Below are 20159 nucleotides of genomic sequence, written 5' to 3' on the forward strand. Positions count from 1 at the left end.
CTGCTGGGCCCCAATATCAGAGGATCTGATTCAATAGGTCTGGGTTGGACCCTGAGACTCTGCATTTCTGCTAAATTTGCAGATGTTGCTGGTGGTGTGAGCGCTGGTCTTAGATGATCACTGACACAGAAGATACTTTAGAAGAGTTTGGTGGCTTTTTTTTTTCTTTCTATTAATATGTTTGTATTTTGACGATGCTGGAGTTCACCCATATAGCCTCTGATTTAAAAAAAAAAAAAAAAATTTTTTTTTTTTTTTAATGTGGACCACTCTTAAAGTCTTTATTGAATTTGCTACAATATTGCTTCTGTTTTATGCTTTGTTTTTTCTTGGCCATGAGGCATGGTGGGATCTTAGTTCCCTGATCAGGGATCGAACCCCACACCCCCTGCCTTGGAAGGTGAAGTCTTAACCACTGGACCACCAAGGAAATCCCTAACCTCTGATTTTTACTAACACTGTTACTTGTAAGAAAAATCTACTTAAAAATTGGTTTCCTAGGAAAAGCTAACTCAGAGCAATGGCAAATTGCAAAATGGGGTTGGGTACACAGACTAATGGATTAAATTTCATTCAAAAGGTTGGTGTATATGAGATTTTCTCCCCTACAACCCAGGAAAATAACTGCACTTTATTAATACAGAATAATCACATATTTACCTGCTCATGAGACTATGAACTCACTTTTTAATATAAAGAACATAATTATCACTGAAAAACAAAAATGTAGCAACAACATTATTTTTTTAAGCATGGGTAGTTTTCCTCTGGAAACTTGATATATAGACATCTATAAAACAGCAATTTTCAAATACCCCCTTATACATTTTAAATTGAATCCAGTGTATTCCCCACCATTTTGGAAATGGGGGTGGGGTGGGGGGGATGGTCCCTAAAGGAATTCCCACCGAAGTGTATTTTCACAACGTGCTGATTAAAACAGTGCAGTTGTTTCCCCGTATTTATAACAAGCATTTCAAAATAAAGCTAAACAATTCTAAAGTGAATTAACTTGCTTACCTTTGAGCCTCGCTCATTAAAAATAATTTCAACATCTAAGATTTTACCAAATTGCTGCAAAAAAATAGAAATAGTTTATAAGCAAGAAGAGAAACAGAGGCAATCAGATTATGCATGGGTAATTGTTCCCCAAGTCAGAATTTTTCTCTCTTTTAATATCAAGGCTATTCATTTGATGTTTTCCTATCATTAAATGATGCACTTGAACCAAGAGAAAATACAACTGCATGTATTATTTCCATATTGTGGCATAACCCATCATATGAGATATCGTAAATTAGGGACCCAGTACCAAGTATGTAAGCAAGAGGTTAATTCTAGTTTTCTTTCTTGATGTATGATTGATTGCTTTCCAAGGCACTGAGCAGCAAACATTAAAAACAGCTAATATATACAACGGTCCTTCTAGGCTGTGTCACTAGCCACTGGATGAAGCATCCTTAGTGAAGTGGGATTTTGATAACTTAAAATATCCAACTAAAATCAGACGTTTAGGATTTTGGACCTTGGCTTCATAAAAGCCAGGAGTAGCCAGGCCATATAAGAGAAGTAAAGCTAAAAGGAATATCCATTACACAGACACCCTTTACAAGCAAGAAACCACTGTAGCTGTCTGTCCTCAGGTTGAAATGTCCTTCTTGCAAGATGATTCTCCCTATTGTTAAACAAACATAAAGATTTTAGACGATTAGCCTGAATAGGCTTTCTGAACAATGCAAGAAACTCAACGTATTCAAACCTAGAAACAACATTTCAGATGACAAAGTTTCCCCAATAAACTATAGCTGTTTCATTAAATTTCAGGTTTTTCAGGATAAGCATACCCTACACAATGGTACTTTAATTGATGGCTCAGCCAGTAAAGAATATTTCTGCAAGGCAGGGGGCACACCCAAGCTCAGTTCCTGGGTCGGGAAGATGCCCTGGAGAAGGAAATGGCAACCCAGTCCAGTATTCTTGCCTGGGAAATCCCGTGGACAGAGGAACCTGGCAGGCGATAGTTATGGGGCCGCAAGAGTTGGATATAACTTAGAGACTAAACCACCACCACCGCACAACGTTTGGGTCATACTTAAATTTACTAAAATATTTGCTATCTGAAATCACATGCAACTACTGTGTTTTATATTTTGTAACTTAATACAACTGCTGCTACTGCTGCTAAGTCGCTTCAGTCGTGTCCGACTCTGTGCGACCCCAGAGATGGCAGCCCACCAGGCTCCCCCGTCCCTGGGATTCTCCAGGCAAGAACACTGGAGTGGGTTGCCATTTCCTTCCCCAACTAGTGACTGACTATTTCCTGTAGTCCTCCTGACAAATACACACCAAGAAATCTGTGATTCATACTTTAAAAAAAAATGAGAACAAGGGCCCTGAACCAGAAGCATCTGATAATCCCAAATCCTGTCCCCTGAGGCTGGAATTCTTTCCGTTTTCTTAGATCGCATGAAGTTGAGTGGGCATTTTCTGAGTGTGGTGTGTTCTACATAAAGGTAGGTAAGAGAGGGTGGCATAAAAGTAAGTGGCGAGGCCCAGGGGAAAATCAGATAGAAATTTTACCCTGATGCGGAATTAAGAGCAAATGCCTGTTTTAGGGATTAAAATACACGTAAAGAACTACAGAAAGTAATATTTCCAGGCTCTTTTCCCCTGATTTGGAACTTCCCTTAAAAAGCAGAGACATCACTTTGCCAACGAAGGTCCATTTAGTCAAAGCTATATAGCTAGATAGCATCGCCGGCTCAATGGACATGAATTTGAGCATGGTCTGGGAGACAGTGAAGAACAGGGGTGCCTGCATGCTGCAGTCCATGGGGTCGCAAAGAGCTGGCCATGACTGAGCAACTGAACAACAGCAACGTTTTTGCTTTTTGCTTTTGCAGCCTGGGTATTTTTATTACATCTTTTATTACCCTAGGAAATTCTGTATTCTGTCTCTCTCCCCTGGGTGGAAAGCCTTACGCAGCTTCTGTGTCACAGAGGACAGGGTGATGGGGTGGGAGGGGCAGGAGAGAAAGGGAACAAGCAATTAGAATCCAGAGAACTGGGGGCAGCTTGCCTGACTGATGTGCCCCACTCAGAGGATACTGAGAGATCCAAACTATAAGTGCCAAGAAGATCTTACTGAGATTCAAAAAAAAAAAAAAAAAAGAATATATAGATACTATCCTCTGGAACATACAAATAAATCTACGTTCCCTCGGAAAGAGAAAAACGCAGACTCCAGTTGAGTATAAATAGCTTAAAACCTTGAAATGAAAGTAGTTCTGACTATGAGAAAAAGAAATCCAAAGCTTAAGTCATCCTGGGCCACAGAAAGGTGCCCATCCCTCAGGATATGTACTCAGCCTGGGGATTACAGACTTGAATTTTTCTTACTGAGCTTCTTATTGTGCTTCTCGACTTCAGGAGAAGGAGAGAAAGAAACCAAGAAGAGAAGGCTCAACCAGGAGAGAAGACAGAAGGTCTCCATGGCTAGCATGCTCTATGGACATACCAGGAAACACGCAACTCCCTCACCCTGCGATCAGTGGACACTTAGGAATTCTTTTGGTGAAGACAAGATGGTTCTATTGCTTTTTCCATGCCCTAGATTTGGGCAGAGAAAACTGTTAAAAAGAGAAGATGATTTTCAGATTTGAGAAACGCAAGATTTGCGTTGAAAGGCGAAGTGAGTTCCATGGTTTAAAGAAAAAAAAATCCTCTAGCTTTCTGATTCTCTCAGAAGCCATCATTCTGCTATAACCCCTTTACGATATTCAGTTCCACACAGATGCTACCATGTATATTTCAGGCCTAAGAGACAGGAAGCCCACATATTTATGGTTAGAGAAACTTGGAAAGGACTTCCTCTAAAACCAACAAGCAAATGTCATCCACGGAACCTTCTCAAGCAGTCAACACAAACGCACTTCCTTTAAAATAAGATCTGGTTGAAGAGATCGCTTGGTCTCAGGTGGTGATGGGCGAACTGTGACTTTCTCTGGAATGAGGAGTCCTGCATCAAATAGTTAACATCTTCCATGTGTTGGAGGTTATAGTTCTGCTGATGAGCTCAAAGATACTGCTCTGTGCTTCCCTTATGAGGAAACCAAGACCTGCCCCAAGGCTGCACTGCTGTTTCTTGACTGCTCCTCCCTTTTCTCGGCCTCCCCTCCCTTCCCTGATGAGCAACTGTTTGAACCTGCCCATCGGAGAAGGGGACACAGAAATACGTTTGTGGCTAGAAACCTCATGGGGTCCTGATTGGTTTCCACCATGCTCCTTACACATGGGAAATATCCACCTCATAACTATATTAAGTCAACGCCAGTAAACAGGGATTGGGAATACATGGATGAGTGGAATAAACATGAGAAAGAAAGAAAGAAAAAAGATCTGACTGAGATACACGTGTGCTCAATTGCTCAGTTGTGTCTGATTCTTTGCGACCCCATGGACTGTAGCCCACCTGCCTCCTCTGTCCATGGAGTTCTCCAGGCAAGATTCCTGGACTGGGCTGTCATGCCCTCCTCCAAGAGATCTTTCTGATTCAGGGATTGAACCCAAGTCTCCTGTGTCTCCCATGCTGGCAGGCAGATTCTTTAACACTGAGCCACCTGGGAAGCTGCCGGTTGAGACAGCACCAATCAAAAAGTAATCTTCACATGTCTGATTCCCTAAATGGAGCAATGGCACCACATGCCCTGAAATGGTCTCCATTGTTTGTTTCTTTGGCAGTTGCCACGGGGTGGAAGTTTCTCAAAGCCAGTGAAACAAGCCGTAAGAAGAATGCTGATGTAAGCCCCCTTTCTAAGGCAGTTGTGTACTATATTTATAGTATCAACAGTTTAATTGGGAAGTTTGGTACTAATGATGTAAACACAGCTGGCACATTTTCAAGTTAAATAGACACGACTCATTCGCAGACATAACTAGGATCTATTTGCCCAACACTGGCATTCAGCCGTGTTCAACAGTCTCAGTTTCCACTGGAGGGGTCTCGACAGATGCGACAAGGTTAAAATCCTGGAGCTTATAGGCACACACTCGGGCCAAGAGGTACCGCCCATGTTTAGACCGGCTCAGATCAAATAATATTTCTCTGAAAACCTCTGAAAGGTGTTCAATGGATACAGTATAAAACAGGAAAGTAAGCTTAGTTCACAGAATGTTCATGGAAGCTAAGAAAAGGCAACATCCTAGTTTTCTTAGGGCTGTTTTCACGTTTCGGATGTGGGAACAGGAGGAGGCACCCTGCCATGTCTGAAAATATCTCTGTTTTGTCATTTAAAAAGTCATCGTGAAAGCCCCTTCTTCTTCTACTTTTAATGAAAGTGTCTTCTGCATGTTCTGAAAGCCATGTAATCTGTCTTTGGTGACAATAGAGACTTCGGTGGGTCATATTCATGCCCAGAAGGCCTGTAGTTTGATAAGAAAAGCATGGCTGTCACATGGACAAGCATGAGGTAAAATCTGGACCCAGTACTCCCTGAGTAGCTGTTACTGAAGACCACTCTAGGATACAATGGCTTGTCTCAGTGGTCTAAATCTAGAACTACCTCTGTGTACAAGCAGCGTGCTCAATCGCTTCAATCATGTCTGACTCTTTGTGACCCCACGGACTATAGCCCTCCAGGCTCCTCTTGTCCATGGGATTCTCCAGTCAAGAATACTAGAATGGGTTGCCACACCCTCCTCCAGGGGATCTTCCCAACCCAGGGATCGAACTCGCATCTCCTATGTCTCCTGCATTGCCAGCAGATTCGTGACCCACTGAGCTACCTGGGAAGCCCATAACTATCTCTCTCACTTCACAAATGCTTACTTTTAAATGTTAGGTTCAACTGAGCTTTTTATTCAAGACCAAGACGTTGTGACTAATTTGATGGCAATCCATACAATGTTTGCATGGGCCCATGGAGAATTCAAATGGAAAGGAAACATGCTCTTTTGCGACCTCTGACATGTTCAAGAGGAAGGTAGCAGGGCCAGAATCCACATCCTTTCCAGCAAAACCTCCAGCACCAAGGCCCCTGATAATATAAGAGATCCATTCATTCACATGCCAATTGATCTTTTAAAAAAGACTCTGGATTCTGGACTTCCCTGGTGGTCCAGTGGTTAAGAATCTGCCTGCCAATGCAGGGGACATGGGTTCGATCCGTAGTCAGGGAAGACCTCAGATGCCACGGGGCAACTAAGCCCATGTGCCACAGCTACTGAAGCCCACATGCCCTACAGCCTGTGCTCTGCAACAGGAGAGGCCACCACAAGGAGATACCTTTGCACCGTGACAAAGAGTAGCCCCTGGTTGCCACAGCTGGAGAAAGCCCACGCGCAGCCATGAAGACCCAGAGTAGCCAAAAATAAATAATGAAAAATGCCCTGGCCTCTGCTTTGGATGTAGTGGCCACAGGATTTTTGACCAAGGGATGTTCCATCTGAAAGGGAAACCATAGGAAATCTAAGATGATCTGGATGGTTTCATGCCAAATACTGCAAGACATTCATCATAAAGGATACAAAGTGAATTGTGGAAGAAGGGAAAGGAGGATTGTGACAAGGAGGCACCAAAGCCACAGTTTAAAAGGAAATGTTGAGGCACCTGCGGTAACCGATAGGCATGTAGGGTTTGCAAACATCACGGCTGAATGATGCATGGATACAGAACCTGTTCACAGCACTGCCAGGTGTCAGGGACTTTGGGAAAGAAAGTCTCTTTACTCTTGTGCTGTGGTTTTGGCTTGCAGTCCCCACAGCCATACTGAACAAAAGGGACCAAGAAGAAAACTGCAAAAAATCTTTGTGAGAGTTTTTCTCTGCTGTCTCTCCCTTTGTAGCCCCTGCTACAAGGAACCAGGGCAAAACACGGCAAGAAAAGGAGAGATGACATCTCACATCCCAGTGATGTGGAAAACAGCTGATTGGGATTAAAATGCAATTTCTTAGAGTAACTGTGACCTGAAACAGGAAACCATGCTTAATTCTCTCAGCTGGAGTGCAGAGCCAGTCCGAATGTTACAGATGACTTTTCACGTGATTCATGTCAGTAAATGTAGCACACAACCAGAGTGGGGTGGCCACCACTGACGTCTGCCCAGGAAGAATAGATTCTGCAGGATTAAAATTCCATGTCTTCAGAATGATGGTTGTAAACCAAGAAGGCCTCAGAGTTATCGCAGAGTCCAGGAATTTGTAGCTGCTGGATGATTTTTACAGACGTGTGTGCGCAGAAGCATGCTCAGTTGTGTCTGACTCTTTGCGACCCTGTGGACTGTAGCCTACCAGGCTTCTCTGTCCATGGAATTTTCCCAGCAAGAATACTGGAGTGGATGGTCACAAAGCCCACCAAAAAATCTTGCATACTTTTAAAAATGGACACACAGGCAGCTTGTGATAAACTGAATTAATTTCAGGATGAATGACTGTGTGCTGCGTTTTCTGAATGTATAGATGGATCCTAAGTGTCTCTATCACCTTGTCAAATTGACATCTTGTCAGTTGCTTGAAAATTCTGACTTTTACAAACAGTGGCTCTGAAACTAGTAGATTCTGATCAAGGTTTGACAACTGGTAGCACGACCGATTTTGGCAAGACTTTGCTCTCTACCACCTCTCCTGTACCGCCCAGTAAGAACAGACAGGTTCGAATATTCATACAAGTAGGATCCGTTTTTGGCATCTAGCTCTGAATATTTTGAATACCTTTGCAGTGGAGCCCTCTGGTCACTTTCAAGGTAATCAAGAAGAACAGAGAGCACACAGCCATCCTCAGGGGTGGGAGTCCGGGTCTACCTCAATGAGTGACACCCGAAAAGAGCACAGGATGGTCATTAAGAGGACCAAATTCCAAGTCAACATCCCAGTGACACTTGATGAGTTAAGACAGATTGAAGAGCGAGATGACTTTCGAACCAGACCTGACAAAAGCGATCTAATTCCTCAGGCTGCCCGTCATTCAAACCTGGTCTCCTCACTTCACACACACTTAACCTCGACTTTAACTCCGAATGCTCTGCACTTTTCAAAGTCATCTTTGACCTGAAATTGCCCGAGGGTATCTCTGCTCTGCAAGAGTTAGAGGCTCAACTCAAGGTTATTACCAAATGAGAGAGATAAAAGAGCACAAGCTGACCTTTTCCACTGAAATGTCAGGATTCAGGCCTGGGTATCTTAGCTATGACACTTCGTTGGCTTTTGTGTCCAATGCATACTTGATAAACATCATGCATGCTAAAGAAAACATGTGCATTCACCCCACCATTGCGGAATGATGACACAGAGCTGGTGTTTTCATACGGAGAATGAGCTCTACCTGGCCCAGACCTAGACTTGGAAAGTTGAGCCTCTTCTTATTCCTTTTGTCATCTCTGCACCCATCCAGAAGCTCTTAGAAGGGGACTCTCTGGGCAGCCAACCTTTACTCTAAGTTGAGTGTTAAGAATGTAATTTTGTTCATTGAATCCACAGACATTTCCCACCAACGCTGGGCTGACATAGACAAAGGGACTGTGACTCTATTTGCAAAAAATGAATGATATCCAAGCTGTCATAGCTTTGTCCTTTGGTGGAACTGAGCCCAAAGAGATGGCAAGCTCATCCCTTCCCAAGGTGGATGGTGCAAAGGTCATTCCAAAAGAGAATCAGGGTCACAATGTCCCCCAGTCAAGTGACTCTACCATTTCTTCTCTCTGGGTTGGTGGTGTCTTCTGTCTTGCTCCCTGTTCCATCCTGGTGCTTGAGCAAGACTGTCATTTGTGGCATATAATCTTTAAGTTAAATCTCTGAATCCTCACCACAGATTCCAGAAGAACATATATGGCAGGATACAAGTCAGACTCTGAAATCTGCAGTGGTTTTGTTTTAACAAGGCTTTATGCAGAACTAATTATTCTCTACAATCACCTCTGAGATATAGATGCTCAGTACCCAGGAAAGAGCAAGGTCTGCAGAAATATGTTATGAGTCACTCTTCCCAATAATTTGGCAACCACTGTAGCGAGAAAAACCAAGATGACCCATAACTATGTTAGCTGTCACATGGGTCCCCAGGCTCTTGACAGGGGATCAGCAATGAGCTTGTTTCAAGCACCTGGGAGCCTATTTTCCATTCGACATTCAAGTTACTAACTTGAAGAAGTACCGTTGGTCCAAGTGCAAACATGGTGAACACAGCAGAAAAGTTTATCCTAAAATCATGGAGATCCTGGCCAAAGAATACCCTCAGATAGGATATAAAATGCCTTCCCCCCACCCCTGCTCACTTTGTATTATGAATACCAAGAAATTACATGAGGAGGGGAGGACTCTGGGGACCCCGGAGCGGCCACTGCAGAGGAGAAGAAAGGCAGTACTTACACCAAACATTTGTCGGAGGTCCGGATCCCGGAACCGGAAGGGGATGTTGGAGACATGCAGCCTCTTGGGCTGGGACTTGTTTTCCGTGTTTTCAGAAGGCTGTGTCTGGGGCTGGCCATCTGTGGGTGCCGCGTCATCTGTCTGCTAAAAGAACAAGAGCAAAGCAAAGAGGCTCAGAGTGGACCTGAACGTGCTTTTCATAAATATATATATATATATATAGGCGTACAGTAGCTTTAGTGTCGTGTTAGTTTCTACTGTACAACAAAGTAAATCAGTTATACATATACATATATCCCCACTTTTTAGGATTTCCTTCCCATTTAGGTCACCACAGAGCGCTGAGTAGAGTTCCCTGAGCTATACAGTAGGTTCTCATTAGTTATCTAGGTTATGCATAGCATCAATAGTGTATTACGATGCAGAGCATCAATAGTGCATATATGTCAATTCCAATCTCCCAATTCACCCCACGCCCACACCATCCCCCCTTGGTATGCATACAATTTGTTCTCTACCTCTGTGTCCCTATTCCTGCTTTGCAAATAGGTTCATCTATACCATTTGTTCTAGATTCCACATATATCCAGTGTGCTTTTGCTTCCTCAAAATGGTAGAAAAATGCCAGAACAAAGGAATAATGCAGGAAGAAACTGCTGAATCATTCATTCATCCAGCAAAGATTTATTGAAAGACCACTGAGTGCCCATCACAGATCCAGGATTCAGCCACGAGCAAAGGAGCAGAGATCCTTACTATCATGGATCTAATTCTTATGGGGGAAGAACTAGACAATAAACTCAAGAAATACAGAGCTGGAGGATGGAGATAAGAGGGAAGGGGATAAAGTAAGGGCAAGGACTCGCTGGAACTGGGGGGCAGGGAGTTTCAGTAGGTAATTAGAGAAAGCTTCATCTAGAAAGGAGACTCCTTCTTTCATCCAGGCTGTTCAAAATCTTAAAATATGCCTACCTAATTGCCAAGGCTGTACAGATAAAAACATTAGTAAATCTCATAAAACATTTGAAAAGGCTGTTTGGTATTCTGAAGTCCAAGTAACCATCTGATGGACTTAAATTTTTTCAAGGTTTTAATTTTTCTTTTCTTGATTTTGCAGACCTGTGCTGTTCATGACAGTTGACCCCATGTGGCTCTTTAAACGGAAATGAATTAAAATTAAATCAAATGGGAAATTCAGTCCCTTCCTCACAGTAGCCACATTTTTGAGTGCTCAGTGGCCACACATGGCTGTGGCTTCCGTGTTGGACAATGAAGACACAGAGCGCCTATGTTAGAAAGTTATATTGACCCAAGTTGGTGTTGACAATGTTACATTACTGGTATAGTTTGTTACTCTGCCTCCTACTCAGTCCCATCCTCCAAGGAAAAGCCCGGATAACATGATATAACAATGATACCCCCATTGAGGCAGGAACCAGGAGAAAAGTCACAGTAACATTTGATTCAATCATCTAGGCCACTTCCATATGCTCAGTTCTGGAGTTTTAACATTTCAGAGATGCTTCTAGATGCTTTCTCTGCAATTAGCATGTACTGCCTCTAGGTGGCAGTAGACACCATTCACATGAAATGTCTACTTCTCTAAAACACGATGGAAAACCCATGAAAAAGGCCATCAAGCTTATGAAGGAGAAATCGTCCGCTCGTTCAGTTCAGTTCAGTTCAGTCGCTCAGTTCTATCTGACTCTTTGCGACCCCATGAATTGCAGCATGCCAGGCCTCCCTGTCCATCAACAACTCCCGGAGTTCACTCACACTCACGTCCATCGAGTCGGTGATGCCATCCAGCCATCTCATCCTCTGTCGTCCCCTTCTCCTCCTGCCCCCAATCCCTCCCAGCATCAGAGTCTTTTCCAATGAGTCAACTCTTCCCATCAGGTGGCCAAAGTACTGGAGTTTCAGCTTTAGCATCATTCCTTCCAAAGAACACCCAGGACTGATCTCCTTTAGAATGGACTGGTTGGATCTCCTTGCAGTCCAAGGGACTCTCAAGAGTCTTCTCCAACACCACAGTTCAAAAGCATCAATTCTTCGGCACTCAGCTTTCTTCACAGTCCACCTCTCACATCCATACATGACCACTGGGTAAACCATAGCCTTGACTAGATGGACCTTTGTTGGCAAAGTAATGTCTCTGCTTTTACTTACAAGCAATCTAGAAGCATATAACTGGGACAAAACTAATAACATGGACATAATCAGTGACTTTCTCATCAATCCTTGTCCTTATCGACAGGTTTCACTGAAATTTCCTTCCTAACACACACTGAATTGTATTTGTAAGGTAAGACATTCTGGTAGCTGGCGTACTACACTTCCAAGCTTCTTTGGTATCCAAAGCCCTACCAGATACTTTCTTCAACTTCCAAGGGTTGTGTCAAGAAGATAATACACTTGGTTATATTCCTAATGCTGCTGGATCTAATAAAAAGGCTGGTGATAGTTCTCTACCCTGAAAAATGAGTAGTAACAATGCTGTTGTTCAGTCGCTAAGTCATGTCTGACTCTTTGGGACCCCATGGACCGCTGATCCCAGACTCCTCTGTCCTCCACTGTCTCCCAGAGTTTGTGCAAATTTATATCCATTGAGTTAGACAATAACAATGGTGCATACCATATAAGGCTCTGTGATGACCAAACACCATAACACATGAGGCATCATGCCACTGTTCCCAGCACAAGACACAGTCAATAAGTGGAAGGCAAGGCATTTTTTAGAATGATGGTGATTTTTACCAAAAATGTCAAAGTGAGAGTGAAAAAGTCGCTCAGTTGTGTCCGCCTCTTTGCAACCCCATGGAATAGTCCATGGAGTTCTCCAGGCCAGAATACTCAAGTGGGTAGCTGTTCCCTTCTCCAGGAGATGCTCCCAACCCAGGGATCGAATCCAGGTCTCCTGCATTGCAGGCGGATTCTTTACCAGCTGAGCCACCAGGGAAGCCCTAAAAATGTCAAAGGAGAGGTGTAAAAAGCCTCATTAAGGAAATATGAAGAGAAGGTTCCCATTTGCTTGGTAAACACATCTTTCCTGAGCAACTACTATCCACGAAGCACGTAAGTTCATCCCCCAAAGCATACACAGTGTCTAGCTTAGCAGAAGAGAAAGAGGCAGAAAAGACAATGGTTAGACAGACTATTAAGAGGGGTCAGAGTGACCCTCAGGGGGTTGAGTCACTCTAAATCAGGGACACACCGTATGGCTGGTGGTTCCTCAGGCTTGCTGAGTCTGGAGGTTACATTTTTACCCGGACATGTCTAAGAGAAAAGGTGGCGCTGCACCAGTGGTGAGCAAAGTATGTACCAAGATGCAGAGAGGTGAATTCTGGATTTAGGGGGCTGAGGCAGGAGACAGACAGGCTCCAAGCTAGGCATGTACAACTAGCCTCCTTTTTACATTTCCTGAGGAAGGGGGCAGGTGGGCTCCAGGCTAGAATTTACAATCAGCCTCCTGTGTGCACTTTGAAATAGAAAACAGCAATAGAAACAGGGTAAATAGCCAAACTTTGTCTCCTGGGGATATTAACAGCTATGGCAAGGACAGAGAGGGATGAAACCCAATTTGAGTAAAGGATCAAGAGGTCATATATTTTCCATCCTTGGGGCAAGGGAGACACTACACATGCCCAGAAAGGCTCCTTGGAGGTCAAAATGGAGGGGGCACCACCCTATAATACATGATGCCAAGCACCCCTCACCACCCCTGCCCCGCACTGGCCTCTGGGAAAAATCCATCTTGGGAAAAAGTTTCACAGGCATGTTGGGGAGGGTCCTAGGGCAGGTCAGGAGTGGGAAAAGAAATGAGATAATTGGCCAAAGGTAAACAAAGATCTGGGCTTCCCCAATGGCTCAGCAGTTAAGTATCTGATTGCAATGCAGGGGTTCGATCCCTGGGGTGGGAATATCTCCTGGAGAAGGCCATGAGATTCTCTTGCCTAGAGAATCCCATGGACTCAGGAGTCTGGCGGGCTCTATACTCCACAGGGTCACAAAAAGTCGGACACGATTGAGGCGACTGAGCATGCAGGTAAACAAAGATCTGGCAGAAATGCCCTACATAAATGACTTAACTGCCTCTTTAATGCACGCTTCCTCATTAGGGGGACGCTGACACCCTTTCCCTTTGGGTGTGTGTCTCTGCCTGGCTTCTGTCTTAACAAACTGCTTCTCTGTGTGCTCTCCAACTTGGTTGTGCTGTGTCTCTAATCATAAATTTTGTACCTCTTTCTACAGTTTTTGCCTCCTTGAGAAATGCATTTTTCAATGGGGCAAGGGCCCGGGGAATTTTGCTTCCAGCCTCTAGCCCCTGGGGAACTAGTGGCTAGGATTCGTGGTTTTCATCCAGGCTACCCAGCTCACTTCCTGGGCAGGGCACTAGGATCTCACTTTAACTCACACCTCACTGGCACCCCTTTGAGATTGGGACTACAGGCAGACCTCCATGTCACTGGTCAGAGGGAGCGTGCATGAAGGAAGGGTGGGAGAGGACCCAGCAGAGGGAGGCAGGGGGTGGACCTAAAGAACCCTACAGGTAGATCAAGAGGATACAATTTTTCCTTAAGGACCATAGCAGCGTGGTGAGATGACCAGCATGAGACACAGGCTGAGCCATGCTAGACAAATGACAAATGTCTGCCTCCTGGCTGGCTGACTCACCGACTGAATGGGTGAATGCGTTAGGAGTAAAGGAAGAAACGAATGAATGAATGAGTGAACCGTCTCCTTTGCTACCCCCAAGTGAGAGGAAGAACAATATTACAACTTCGACACTTGTAAACTGGATATTTATATATTTATTTATAGTTTTTGGCTGTGCCGGGTCTTCCTGGGGCTTCCTAGGTGGTGCAATGGTAAAGAATCTGCCTGCTGACGCAGGAGACACAAGAGACGTGGGTTCAATAACCTGAGTTAAGAAGATCCCCTGGAGGAGGAACTAGCAACCCATTCTAATATTCTTGCCTGGAGAATCCCATGGACAGAGGAGCTGTAGCCCGCCAGGCGCCTTTGTCCATGGGGCCACAAAGATTCAGACAGGACTAAGCAATTGAGCACACACACGTGCACAATATGAGGTCTGGAGACACACCCACGAGACGAAAATGACCTTGAAGCATGAGACTGTCACTTTCCGAGGGGTTGGGGGTCCTACTGCTCAAACACAAGACTCTTCAGTTTGCAGAAGCAGCAGGGTAGTTCTTAGGCCTTCAAGCCACTTTTCCCCTTCAGTCAGAAGTTGCTGTTTAAATGCAAATGAAAACCTGCTCCTTCTCCTCCCAAGAAGGAAACTTAAGATTTGGATTTGTGTGTAACTGCTGGATGTTTCAGTTTAATAAACCTAATTAGGAATTACAGAGATTACGATTAAACATATTAAATGATTAATAGCATTATGCTGCTCATGTGAAAATTTAAATTAATCATCTTTAGTCAAACAGGACTTTGGAGAAATCTTTGTGTTGTTTCCTTTGATAAAAACACGCAACGCTCAATTGATCACTGCGCGCTGGGCACAAATACAAAAAATGCTCAGAAACGGCTGCACCGATACCTGTGTGTTAAAAGTAATTTTTAAAGATAACACGGAAAAAAGAAAAAACTAAACCAAAAAGTTATTTCAGACATCGTCGGGAGCTTCTCTGGTGGCTCAGTGGTAAAAGAAGCTGCCTTCATGCGACATGGCTTCGATCCCTGGGTTGGGAAGATCCCCTGCAGAAGGAAATGGCAACCCACTCCAGGATTCTTGCCTGGAGAATCTCACAGGACAGAGGAGCCTGGTGGTCTGCAGTCCATGGTGTTGCAAAGAGTTGGACATGACTTAGCGACGCAACAACAACAGAGGAATGGAAAAGGAAAGGGAAGAGGGAGGGTCTCAGTATCCAGAGGCTGACAAAGAAGCATAAGGAAGCAATCTAGAAGATTGAGTGTGCTCACTTGTATGTTGCGATGTGATGAGGACCATATGGAGCACAAGGCAAACAAAAGAAGCTGCGACAAAGCCGCGATCTCGCGAGGGGTCAGAGCTAAGGGAATGACCCTTAATGACCCCTCATCTTGAGTATTTCAGGCTGTGAGGTTTCCTTTTTGCTGGGAACTTTCAGGGAAAACATATTCAGCACATACTCAGGGTTTCATATCCCTCTATTAGTCTCCTAAGAAATTACCAAAAACGTAGTGACTTAAAGCAACAGAAATCGATTCTTTCTCAGTGGCAAGGGCCAGAAAAGTTCAGTGAAGATGCCCTCAGGGTCCCGCTCTGGCCAGAGACTCCCAGGAGGACGTCCTTCCTTGTTCTTCCAGCCACTGGTGGTTTCTTGGCTCGCCTGAGCTGCACTGCTAGAGTCTCTCATCTCTGTTTGGCTTTCTTCCCTCTGAGTGTCTGAGATTCAAGTCTCCCTCGGCCTTTTTTCTTCTTATAAGGACATTAAGGACACTGGATTTAGAGCTCACACTAAATTGAGGCTGATCTAGTCTTGAGATCCTTAACCTAATTGCATCTGTAAAGACCTTTTATTTTATTTTTTTTCCAAATAAGGTCACATCCCCAGGTTTACGAAGGTCAGAACACGGACACATATTTGAAGGCCTTCGTTCAACCCACGAAGTCCCCTGCTAAGCAAACAGATGGGAAATGCTTGGAAAATGAGTAACTGTTATCAAGAATTATCAAGGAACGGTTGCACTTTTTAACCAGTCCTGGTGGTATGAGGCTTTCAAAATAGTTGGCCTCAACCCAGATGCAGAAGAAGGGAGAATGCCCCCACTAGAGCTGTCCCCAGGTTCTCAGCCATCACACTGGTCACTCTGATGAGTTCTCACTTCTCAGATGGCTCAGTAGTAAAGAGTCTGCCTGTCAATGCAGGAGACGTGGGTTTGATCCCTGGGTGAGGAAGATCCCCTGAAGAAGGAAATGGCAACCCACTCCAGTATTCTTGCCTGGGAAATCTCACGGACAGAGGAGCCTGGAGGGCTACAGTACATGGGATTGCAAAAGTCAGACATGATTTATGACTAAATACTTTGGCCACCTGATGTGAAGAACTGACTCATTTGAAAAGACCCTGATGCTGGGAAAGACTGAAGGCAGGAGGAGAAGGGGATGACAGAGGATGAGATGATTGGATGGCATCACGACTCAGTGAGTTTGAGTAAACTCTGGGAATTGGTGATGGACAGGGAGGCCCAGCCTGCTGCAGTCCATGGGGTCACAAAGAGTTGGACATGACTGAGTGACTAAACTGAACTGAACAGCAAAATGAGAAGAGATTTGAGCCTTCCCTTCAAACACAGGCTCCAAGACCCCTTTCTGTACTCGCCCCTGAATGCAGTGATGACCTTCAGCTGGGCTGAAGCCTCCAGAAAGGCCACTAGCACTTGAAAGACCAAGACCTGCCTGCAGGTTCCTCACACAGATGGACAAGCATCCCTGAGGAGTCCACTAAAGCCTATGGCAAAAGCACAGGGTGAGATTTCTAAAGATAAAAATAAAACAATGTGAAAAAGCTACAAGACTTACTAACAGAAGGAACCATCTAGAACATGTCTTTTTGAAAGGCAGGATCTACCAGGTTTGCGATTACATTCCCTAAGGCTGGTGCATGTCAAAGCTTAGTGGGAATTAATCATTGAAAGAAGAACTCTTGATTTATCCGTGTCTGATTTTTTTAAGTCACTTTGGCTCTAAAGTGAGACCCAGCTGAATTAGAAATGTACCTTGTAACCACGTCTGGAAGATCAGAAGGTGGAACTTAAAAACCAAGCAAATTAATACTGTTCCACTTGCTCAGAGATGGAAGGAAATTGAGATGAGTACGGATGTTAGCGGTGTAGGCAGAATGGCTGGGGTGTTGTCCCTCCCAGAACCTTCCAGGCCAGACCCTCACCCTGGTCTAGGAGATGCTGCCTTGATCCCTGTCTCCTGGTTTTCCCCCGTTTTGCTCACGAGCCCCTTGGCTCTCCCTTCAACACTCAGCACATTCCTTAGTCTTCACACCTGTTTATCTGTCCCCCTTGTCTGGATAATTCTCTCCCCACAACACTGTGGGTCAACTATCCTTTGGTAAAAAAATAAATAAATAAATAAAACAGCTGCATCAGCATCTCCTCCCTTCATGCCTGTTGCTCTTGCACAGCACACATCACTTCTTGCTTTTGCATTATATGCTTCTGTTAATTTCTATCATCTGTCTTCTCTACCAGAATGCACAGTACATGAGAACAGGGAAGGCAGAACCTCTATGCACTTACCTCTTACCTCTTAGAGCAGAGTTTCTCTACAACAGAACTGTTGGCACTGGGGGTTCCTTAATTCTGTGATGTGGGGATCACCTGGTGAACCATAAGATGTCCAGTAGCATCCCTGACCTCCACCCACTAGATGTCAGTGGCCTTCTCTGGGGCTAGGACAACTGAAAATCTCTTTGAGGCTTCAAAGGTCCTGGTGGAGCAAAACTGCACCAATTAAAACCACTCACCTAGTACACGTGGTAAGTTCTCTGTAAATATCTGTGGCATACATGAACACACCTGGTTTTGCCACAAGTGAGTTGCATGAATCCTGACTTCATGTCTCTGGGTCTTAGTTTCAACTTGGATAAAATGATAAACCCTGAATGTTCCTTGGAAGAACTGAGCTGATGCTGAAGCTCCAATACTCTGGCCACCTGATGAGAAGAGCCAACTCATTGGAAAAGACCCTGATGCTGGGAAAGATTGAAGGCAGGAGGAGAAGGGGGCAACAGAGGATGAGATGGTTGGATGGCATAAGCAACTCAATGGACCTGACTTTGAGCAAACTCTGGGAGATGGTGAAGGACAGGGAAGCCTGGTGAGCTGCAGTCCATGGGGTCCCAAAGAGTCAGATGCAACTTAGTGACTAAACAACAAAAATGATAAATGCATCTCTGTCTAGATCCTTTAGTGTAGGGTCATGAAATCAAAGCACCATGAAGAAATGGGATCATCATCATCCTATTACAAACAGGATTAATAATCATCAGCTTTGTTCTTTATTTCTCAGGCCCATGGATGTCAATGACTCTGAAGTGCAGCTTCCTCATCATTGCAGGAAAGGTTGAAGGACCCTGTGTGTTCATCCCTCAGTCCTATCTGACTCTTTGCAACACCATAGACTGTAGCCCACCAGGTTCCTCTGTCCATGGAATTCTCCAAGCAAGAATACTGGCATGGGTTGCCATTCCCTTCTCCAGGGGATCCTCCTGACCCAGAGATTGAACTCAAGTCTCCAGCATTGCAGGTGGATTCTCTACCATCTGAGCCACCAGGGAACCTACATGATGCAAAGCCCATTAACTCCAGAGGTAGGTTTCCAGGAAGCTCTTGGCAGAGGTTCCCAAATACACTCATTAGAACGGCAAAGCCCGCTCCTGCTCTGGTCCAGTTCGAGGGCTCTATTAGGAGGCAAAATGTGTGCCTCAGAATTTTTCCTAATAAACAAACTCCCCAGATATCAGCGCAGGTTATAAATGTTAAGAAAACACCACCAGCTCTTTAATCTCCTGATCGCTTAGTGCTTCCATTAAAAAAAAAAAAAAGAAAACCTTAATAAAGAACCGTGGGGCTCCCTCTGCTATAATCGTTCCTAATTCAATGAATAGCTCTGAGCAACCCAAGGCTAATCCTGGTGAAATTGGATTTTGATATCGACCAATCCAGGGACGACTGTTGGAGAGAGCAGGCATGGTCATGCAGGAATCCGCGCCTTTCAGATTGTGGCCCCGCCGCCCATGGTCTCCTCTCTCTCAGCCCAGGGACTCTCTGCTGAGTTCACCTGTATACCAGGGGATGACCAGATCTCTGGGAGGAGAAGCACAGGAAAAGGGCTTTCCCCAGGTGGCACTAGTGGTAAAGAACCCCAATGCAAAAGATAACAGGGACGTAAGTTCAATCCCTGGGTCGGGAAGATCCCTTGCAGGAGGGCATGGCAACCCACTCCAGTATTCTTGCCTGGAGAATCCCACGGACAGAGGAGCCTGGAGGGCTACAGTCCAAGGGGGTCCCAAAGAGTCGGACATGACCAAGGTACTGAGCATGCACTGTGTGGTCAGTTGCTCAACTGGGTCCAATTCTGAGACCCCCTGGACCCAAGGATCAAACTTGCCATCTCTTGAATCTCCTGCATTGACAGGTGGATTCTTTACCACTGTCATTACCTGGGAAACCCACATTATATAATAGGTACTTTTTGAGTCATTCCAGGAACATTCTCTGGGTCCATCTTCTTTCCTGCTGAGCATCTCTCACTCTGCCATGAAGGTATCAAAAGAGACCATCCAAGACTCAACCCTGAGGCAGTTAGATTTCCCACCCTGCCCCACCTCCCAGTCAGCCCACTGAATATTCAGCATCTTCCCTCTGCTAAGGGCATCCCCCACCTCCACACACAAGGCTCTCAGTGGTGATAAATAAAAAGTGTACTTTTGAATAGCCAGCTGCTTCTCCCTCCTCCACCAATCAAGCTATTTCTCTGAGAGAAAAGCTGAGTGTCTTGGAGGTATTATTTGATTAAGTTGACAATATTATTGGGAGAGATAGTTGAGTAGCCACTGCGATGTACTTGGGACCAAATTGATTTGTGTTACGAACACTTGGCCTGTCTCTTCTCGCAGCCTGAAGAGCAGTCTTGATTTAGCCAGGAATGCCGGGTGAATTTAGAGGATCCGCAGACTCTCTCTCTCAATCCATGGAGAACAGCAGGGCCAGAGCACAGACTAGCGTAATTCAATACATTGCACTATAAGCTCCGAAAATAATATCCTGGAGCT

General features: G+C 44.7%; 1 protein-coding gene across 8 annotated transcripts in view; it reads right to left on the minus strand.

Annotated features, from left to right (window-relative positions):
- Window positions 1–20159, minus strand: part of RBFOX1 (RNA binding fox-1 homolog 1) — a 442476-nt gene that overhangs the window by 133949 nt on the left and 288368 nt on the right. For all 8 annotated transcript variants that reach the window (XR_011462653.1, XM_070362796.1, XM_070362797.1 and 5 more), the window contains exons 3-4: window positions 9361–9504; window positions 1021–1074 (exon numbers count right to left, since the gene is read on the minus strand). Coding sequence is in view for 7 of the 8 variants with exons in the window: in XM_070362796.1 (XP_070218897.1) it covers window positions 1021–1074; window positions 9361–9504 (198 nt within the window). In the remaining variant the exon portion in view is untranslated. The remainder of the gene's footprint in view (window positions 1–1020; window positions 1075–9360; window positions 9505–20159) is intronic.

The sequence above is a fragment of the Bos mutus genome, chromosome 25 (genome assembly GCF_027580195.1).
Source record: "Bos mutus isolate GX-2022 chromosome 25, NWIPB_WYAK_1.1, whole genome shotgun sequence".
NCBI classification, from domain to species: domain Eukaryota; kingdom Metazoa; phylum Chordata; class Mammalia; order Artiodactyla; family Bovidae; genus Bos; species Bos mutus.